Genomic DNA, 8,775 nt, shown 5'->3' with positions numbered 1-8,775 from the left:
CCCTGCGTTAGGACTGGAAAAAGCCTTCTTATTCCACACTGACTGACAGTTTAATACATATTCTGTATGAGACTGTTCGGAGTCAAATATTCAAACCCACATTAAAAATGTTCTATGGCTATGTCATTTCATCAAAGTGTTTTCTGCATTATCTTATTATGATTTGATGATTTAAAATGTGTGTGTGTGTGTGTGTGTGTGTGTGTGTGTGTGTGTGTGTGTGTGTGTGTGTGTGTGTGTGTGTGTGTGTGTGTGTGTGTGTGTGTGTATGTGCAGAGTGTCAGGTGGGGAGCTGTTTGATCGCATTATAGAAAGGGGCGTTTACACTGAAAAGGACGCCAGCACAGTGATCAAACAGGTGCTGGAGGCTGTCAGCTACCTGCACCAAAACAGCATCGTACACAGGGACCTTAAGGTATGACACAGGCACACACACACTTTTGGACAATTCCCCAATTAACTGGTCTTTTAGTCTGAAATGTGTCCCTGAAAGTGGCTGAAGTCAGGAACACACACAGAATAATGATTTCCTAGAAGAAAGAACATATCAAGTTGGAATGACTAAAACACATCACTATAAAAGACACTTCAAACAGAGAGGTTTCCAAAGTACTGTAAGCTTTAATGACATTATACTTAAATACTCAAATATTGTTCTCTCTTTCCCTTCTAATGTCCACGTTCTCTGTCTCTCTGTCTCTCTGTCTCTGTCTCTCTCTCTCTCTGTCTCTCTCTCTCTCTCTCTCTCTCTCTCTCTCTCTCTCTGAGTAGCCTGAGAACCTGCTGTACTATAATACAGATGTGAACGCTAAGATCATGGTCAGTGATTTTGGTCTGTCAAAGACAATGGAGCACGGTGTGATGTCCACAGCCTGTGGTACGCCCGGATATGTTGGTGAGTTTTTTGATAGGGGCATACACACACACACCTTTTTTGCAACCCTCCCTGGAAAATTCTACATTTAAATGACACAACTTAAAAGGATATATCTTCTGTGGTGATGAGGAATCCTAAAATAAGTTATATTATACAGCGTGCATGCTAATTGAATAGTTGAAGAGGACAAGAGAGGTCAATCGTCCATCCATTTTTTCCTGGGGCTCTTAAAAGGCTAGATTCTCTGTTCTATTGGCCCTGACAACATAGCCCTCAGGTTCCTTCACCAGGAGCTATTGGCCCTTACAACATAGCCCTCAGGTTCCTTCACCAGGAGCTATTGGCCCTTACAACATAGCCCTCAGGTTCCTTCACCAGGAGCTATTGGCCCTTACAACATAGCCCTCAGGTTCCTTCACCAGGAGCTATTGGCCCTTACAACATGACGCTCAGGTTCCTTCACCAGGAGCCATTGGCCCTGACAACATAACCCTCAGGTTCCTTCACCAGGAGCCATTGGCCCTGACAACATAACCCTCAGGTTCCTTCACCAGGAGCCATTGGCCCTGACAACATAACCCTCAGGTTCCTTCACTAAGAGCCATTGTCCCTGACAACATAGCCCTCAGGTTCCTTGACTAAGAGCCATTGGCCCTGACAACATAACCCTCAGGTTCCTTCACCAGGAGCTATTGGCCCTTACAACATAACCCTCAGGTTCCTTCACTAAGAGCCATTGGCCCTGACAACATAGCCCTCAGGTTCCTTCACCAGGAGCTATTGGCCCTTACAACATAGCCCTCAGGTTCCTTCACTAAGAGCGATTGGCCCTGACAACATAACCCTCAGGTTCCTTCACCAGGAGCCATTGGCCCTGACAACATAACCCTCAGGTTCCTTCACCAGGAGCCATTGGCCCTGACAACATAACCCTCAGGTTCCTTCACTAAGAGCCATTGTCCCTGACAAAATAGCCCTCAGGTTCCTTGACTAAGAGCCATTGGCCCTGACAACATAACCCTCAGGTTCCTTCACCAGGAGCTATTGGCCCTTACAACATAACCCTCAGGTTCCTTCACTAAGAGCCATTGGCCCTGACAACATAGCCCTCAGGTTCCTTCACCAGGAGCTATTGGCCCTTACAACATAGCCCTCAGGTTCCTTCACTAAGAGCGATTGGCCCTGACAACATAACCCTCAGGTTCCTTCACCAGGAGCCATTGGCCCTGACAACATAACCCTCAGGTTCCTTCACCAGGAGCCATTGGCCCTGACAACATAACCCTCAGGTTCCTTCACCTGGAGCTATTGGCGATTCTTGGAGGGTCAGGAGCCGTCAAATCAGTTTTCATAAAACAATGTCAGTCCAGGTGCTTGTATTCAGACGAACTATGTTAACTTATGTTCAAATGTTTCAAATGCTTAAATGTATTAGCAGCTAGTGAGTACACATTGTCAGAATAACACGTTGAAGGTTTGTGATTGTCGTATTTAAACTGTAGAACTTGTATGGGAGTTGTTGCAGATTAATACTAAAATCTATGACATAATAATTTGCTATTGGTGAGATTTATACAAATAAAGATATAAAGAAGTTCAAGACTAAATAATCTCGCAGTTTGCAGAAAACGTTTTTCTTGACACTTTTTCACAGTGTAATCATGCAGTCACACATAAGGTGGATATGGTGACATTAAAAATCCCAACAACAACATAATCCTCGAGCACAATAATAGAAACATAAACATCGAGGACTGTTAACCTTTCTGTTAACCTGCATCCCTCCTGTGTGTCGTTCTACAGCCCCTGAGGTTTTGGCCCAGAAGCCCTACAACAAAGCAGTGGACTGCTGGTCCATTGGAGTTATCACTTACATCCTGTGAGTTTTTTTTTTACATTTCTGTCCTCTCACAAGAACATAACACATTACAGACTGGAGAACTGATGGGATCTATTAGTTATGGAACTATTTTTCTTTTACTTTCTATAATAAGGCTGAGATTATGCAGTACATATATACACATTTTTGTAGAGAAATCATAATTCGTTCATCGATTTGATACAACCAGAGTTATAGCATATCCAAAATAGATCAAACATGTACAAGGTGTTTACAAAGGGTGGCCATAATGGGATTAGCTGAGCTAGCTGCTTGTCTCTGTGTTGCAGGCTCTGCGGCTACCCTCCATTCTTTGAAGATAACCAAACTCGACTGTTTTCAAAGATCATGAGAGCTGAGTACGCATTCCATTCACCTTTCTGGGACAACATCTCTGAGTCAGGTATGGAAACGGCAAAAGAAAAATTCACTTCTCAGTCTTTACAAATGTTTTAGACCTAACTTACTCTTTTGGAATTGTACTCATTTTTAGCTTTGGCGCTATTCCAAATGACAGGGACTTAGTCTTGGACCTAGACCAGACCTAAAGCAGCTTTAGTCAGTATTGTTATCACACAATCAAATGCGACAATGTGAAAGGGGTCGCTTCTAGTGCTGAATTTACAGAGAATCAACTGCTGAATCTACAAAGCTTTATAGTGAGTTCCAGCTCATTGTTTAGCTCTACGGCTTAATTTTCCAATGCAACCGGCAGCTGCAGTCAGCTCTAAAAAACAGAAGTCAGACATAGTTAGAGACTATCAACATAGTAAAGCATTTAGCAGCTAAAAAAACAGATATTTCCCTTAAAGAGAGTGCATGATTTCATCAGATGGCCAGAAACTCAACTCCGAATCAATGAATGTATGTTGCTCGATAACTGCTGAATGTAGCAATTAATTACTAATAAGGGCTTTGTTCTCACATGTGGCTAACTAATTCAGGCTAACGTTATGCTCTAAAATATTTCCGCTGTTTCTGTTCAATACTTCAAGTGAATGTGGTTAGACTTTGAGGAATGTTGGGTGCAATGGACCCAACACTCCCAACGGACGTGTAGGAGACTTTTAAGTGACAATCATTGGCTTGTTATGCAAATGTAACCTTACTAGAATTTCTTAAAAAGCATGTAGGCTATTCGCTCCACTGTAAGAGTTTAAACAAGCTTCTAAGGCTTTTAGAATCCATATCAAATCTGATCTAAATTACTTGGTTATCCTCGTACAAAGAACGGGGACAAGTTCACCATATCAACAACAATATAATAATAATAATGTTGCGTTCACATCTTGTCCACTGAAAAACCTAATACATAATACAGTGACTGAGCTGTATGGGGGAAAAGGTAAAGATGTGTGGAAACGTTTGCCAGCGACAACACGAACAAGCATGGTTACGCCCGCATCACTGCTCCAGTGTGTTTTCGTAACCAGGCTGGGTTTGGTTACCTCATAGGGGATTCCTCCTGGTGGAGGATCTTATAGCCTGGGACTCATGCATAGTAAAAACCACAACAAAGAATCAGAATCAATTTTATTGGCCATGTGTGTTTACACATACATGGAATTTGACTCTGGTTTCACGTAGCTCTTCGTACTTCTTTACATACACAATAAACAAGATCAATATAGAAAATACATTAAAGACAATTAAAGACAACAGTAGTCAGAGTAGTGCAAATAGTGTAGATGGATGTGTCTGGTTAATTGTTCATCAGAGTGACGGCCAGTGGAAACAAGCTGTTCCAGTGTCTGGTGGTTTTGGCGTACAGAGCTCTGTAGCGCCCTCCAGAGGGGAGGAGGTGGAACAGCTTGTGTCCAGGGTGTGAGAGGTCTGCAGTGATCTTTCCAGCCCGCTTCCTGAATCTGCAGGTGTACAAGTCCAGGATGGAGGGCAGGCTGCAACCAATAGTTCTCTCTGCAGACCTGACTATCCACTGTAGTCTGTCTCTGTCCTGTTTGGTAGCCGATTTTATGTTTATTCTGTTACTTTGCAGCACATTTATTTGCCTATAAATGTTCCATGAAAATGCATTGTACTGTTCCATTATTGAAAAGGAAGGGTTGAAAGCAAGGGGCATCTTACCATATACAGTCATGTATCTGGACTTGAAATAGGCTTTCAAAGTCTAAAAGACTCGGTTGATTGATGACTCAAATTCAGCTCTGGTTGTTGCATGTGACAATGTGACTATGATTAACCTCAGTGTTAGCTAAGTATAGATCAGAATGTGTTTAGAGCTTAACCTAATATAGGCCAGCATACCTACTTACAGCATACTTACCTCACCCACTGCTATCGGGGTTTGACCTGTTTGGATTAGAGCAGATATAATTATTGAAGGTACTAAATGAGCAAGGACAGTTCTTGCTCGCCTGAGGGATTAAGAGAGCTGGCATTAAGAGACATGTCAAACTTCCTGACAACCTAACGGGAAAATGTAGGGAAAAAAAGAAACGTGCTGATGCATATTGCGTAAAAGTTGGCATAAACCTTTAGATGTATTCAAAGGTAATTACACTGCAGGTGACCAGATGTGTATTAATGTTTGCTTGCAGCAGGTCAGACACTTAACAGATGAGCATGCTATGTCTCAACAGCCAAAGACTTCATCCGGAATATGATGGAGAAAAACCCCACGAAACGCTTCCTCACCGAGCAGGCACTCGGACACCCATGGTGAGTCCTATCTCTTGGACGGACGGACGGACACACACACACACACACACACACACACACACACACACACACACACACACACACACACACACACACGTTCTTTTCTGTTTTCCAAATTAACTAATGTCAGTGACTTGATTGCAGGATTGCTGAAAAAACTGCTAAAGACCTGGACATTTATCCATCTGTCTGTGAACAGATGGAGAGAAACTTTTCTAGATCCAAATGGAGGGTAAGTGACACTGCTTATTGAGCAAATTGAGAAACAGTGGTGAAACGGATTATCCTGCAATTTTAAGAGTTTAGGATTTTGCTTCCATAACCACCAACTGAAGTCATAGCCATGAAACTTTCCGGGTTGATTACTGGCATTAAGAAAGTTATTTTTTCTATCACAAGTTTTCTGAAATGTCATGTCGGAATTTGCAAATGAGGCATTCGCGAACCTGAAGTGTCTTTAAAATGTACATCTCTTTAAATCTTCTCTAAATGAGCTTTTCCTCAGACTCCACTTCAGTAGCGCTTACGTCCACCAAACTTTCCAGTTTCATTCCTCTCTATATTCTGAAGGTTTTCACAGAGGAGTTTGTTCATAAATCATTCATAACCTGATTTATACAACATTTCATAAAAAAGATTATTGAGAAATAGTTTTTGGTATGACTGTTGTCTGTTGACAGTATTTTATGATTTATGAAGTGATAAAAAGAGATCGAAAACTCCCTCTGTAAAAACCTTTGACTTGTATATATCGACAAAGTCAAACAATCATTTTGAACCTGGCTTCATCCAATGTTCACATTTCTGTTCATTTTTATTTTCAAATTCAAACATACATTTTAAGAAAACTGAACTGGAGAAATTTCATGGTGATAATGTTTTACACTATTTACCTGGGGTGTCACCAAACTGTTTACAAACTGTAACAATGTCATTGAGGTCAAGTGAATGATTAGTGACACTGTCACTTTATTTTTGTTTTCCCCAAATATGTTTTCCCAATACAAGAGAACACACAGCATACAGAGCACACTACATTAAACATTACAGAAAATGACATAACAAGTTAGGAAAAAGAAGAAGAAAAAAAATACACAAGTAGATGAAATAACATTAATTAAATAAATAAAGTAAATAGATAATACCCCATCCAAAGAAAAAAGGTTGGTGCATAGGACGACACAGCACGGAGAGATACCGGATGACACGGTGCATGATGTAATTTAGAGCTCAAAAGAGTTACAGTCCTATGGTACCGTTAGTGTTGTACACATGTATTTCAAATAAGGCTGCCAGATAAAAAACAACAACTTATATTTCTTTCTGGGACTATATGTGATCTTTTCAAGAGGAATACAACTGTTCATATCCACAGAGCATTTGTCGTTGAGAGTGGGGGAATCAGACTTCCAATCACACAGTCACTTTTTGTATGAAGCCAACCATGACACGTTAACAACAGGCAGTCCTAACTGATCCAAGACAGATGTGTCATGCCATATGCAGGCAGCACCAGTCTAACCCTCTCCCTTTGTGTGGGCATTTTCAACAGCAAGCCTTCAACGCAGCCTCAGTAATCCACCACATGAAGAAACTGCAGTCGTCCCTCACTGAGCCATCCCCCTCACACCTCATACCCACCATCATAGTCCAGGACTCCGAGAATGACCAGGAGGCGCTGGGACCCTGCCCCGATGAGGCTGATGCCCTCGACCCAAATGGGAATCTGTTTCATGAAGCCAGTCAACTATCCTCCAGTAGCCCCGAGTCGGACAGTCTCAGTGAGCCTGGCACCGCCGAGGGATCAAGTGTGGTCCCTAACTTCCTTTCAGAGATCGACACTCCTTTCAGGCCGTCTAAGAGGTGAGAGCTGCTGCCCGGTTCCAGCTGCTAGAAAATCAGGCAGCTTTGCCAGAATTATGACAAAAACGTTGATGACTATTTCTACATATGTTCCCAGATCTTTTCATTTTTTTATTTGGATATATGCCGATATCATAGGGAAATTACAAGATTAATATGATCTGCAAACTGTTTAGCAATATTTTATCTGTTACATTTCGGAGATCATTTATGGATTTTAGATGCCTATTAAATGCCAATAGCATAACAATTCAACAAATGACTAGCCCAGTGGTTCTGAGTGTTTATCAAGAAATATTTAAGTAAGTAAATAAAGAGTTTTTTAAAATTATTTTCTCATTATTTGTATTTTCATTAAATGTGGTGGATAGTACGCCTCCAGTATGAGTTGTTGTCATAGAGGTTGAGTCATGTTTAGGAGAACTGTACTGACATTAAAAAGTAATCCTTCAAGTGCTTTTCAAGTTTATATGCTGTATATTTTGTCTCTGTGTCTCTGTAATCCTGGTTGTGTGTGATGTGCTACAGCATAGATGCAGTGTCCCAGAGGAAGGACCTTCAGTCTGGAGTGTGTTCTGTCATGTGATTGGCTGGCCCAACCTGAGATGAATCTCATTCCGGTAAAGTGTCATCTCTCTCAGTCAGAATGTAGATGTTGGCTGTACAAATTGCTGATAACACATTTTCAATTTGCTCTCTTTTATTAGTTTCTTTTTCGTCTCTTGAGTTGACGACGCTCAGTGGCATCCCTCCGGATATGAAGGTGTTGACACCTCTGCTGCTCAGCTTTTTCACGTCGACTGTGGTTCTCCGCTGCAGAACGCATGTTCCATCGGCAGACACACACAGAATATCTGCACTATAAAAACACTTTAACATGGAATGTCTGCATATTATTTAATTTTTTTCCTGATCCGATGTGAGGTCCCCGGGACAGAGATGTTATGTGTAAAGCCCTCCGAGGCAAATTTATATTTGTGATTTGGGGCTTTACAAAATAAACTGAATTGAATTGAATATCTGTAATTAACACCACATTAAAAAAATAATTCATTCATTATAATTCAGACGAACGGTGTCATGCTGATGACATTTATTCTCTGCTACCATGTTACTAAATACCGTTAAAATGTATTTGTTTTGAATAGATTTAGCGGACATAGACATATGCAATGTGAAAGCTTTTCATTGTTTTCATTGGACTGTTCAATCCTACTGAAGATTTTTGGACTTGTATTATTATTTTCCCATTTATGATGGATTACATTGATGGATTGTACATCCAATTTCCACTTTACACGAAGATGAAGGATGTTTGTTTTTATTCATGAGATTAAACTACACTTTGGAGTCAGTGACTCCCGGTGTTTTCTGTGGCATACATACGCTGCTCTGTTGTGCTCATCAAGTGCCACAAGCTGGTGGTAAAGATGCTGTCAACACTAATGATGCCATGGAGGATTCTGAGTTCACAAAT

The 8,775-nt window shown here is 41.1% G+C and overlaps 1 protein-coding gene across 1 annotated transcript in view; it reads left to right on the top strand.

Annotated features, from left to right (window-relative positions):
• LOC306737106 (calcium/calmodulin-dependent protein kinase type 1D-like) overlaps positions 1-7,302 on the top strand; it is a gene marked incomplete at its 3' end in the record, with an annotated part of 11,313 nt that extends 4,011 nt beyond the window's left edge. Inside the window, exons 4-10 of the mRNA XM_079218808.1 lie at positions 277-415; positions 772-895; positions 2,681-2,756; positions 3,047-3,159; positions 5,357-5,435; positions 5,580-5,667; positions 6,988-7,302. Coding sequence (XP_079074934.1) covers positions 277-415; positions 772-895; positions 2,681-2,756; positions 3,047-3,159; positions 5,357-5,435; positions 5,580-5,667; positions 6,988-7,302 — 934 coding nt within the window. The remainder of the gene's footprint in view (positions 1-276; positions 416-771; positions 896-2,680; positions 2,757-3,046; positions 3,160-5,356; positions 5,436-5,579; positions 5,668-6,987) is intronic.
• Between the last annotated feature and the right edge of the window lie 1,473 nt (positions 7,303-8,775).

This window comes from Taurulus bubalis, assembly GCF_910589615.1.
Source record: "Taurulus bubalis genome assembly, chromosome: 5".
Classification (NCBI taxonomy): Eukaryota; Metazoa; Chordata; class Actinopteri; order Perciformes; family Cottidae; genus Taurulus; species Taurulus bubalis.
Note: the sequence above shows the minus strand (reverse complement) of the source record. Positions and strands in the feature narration are given on the sequence as shown.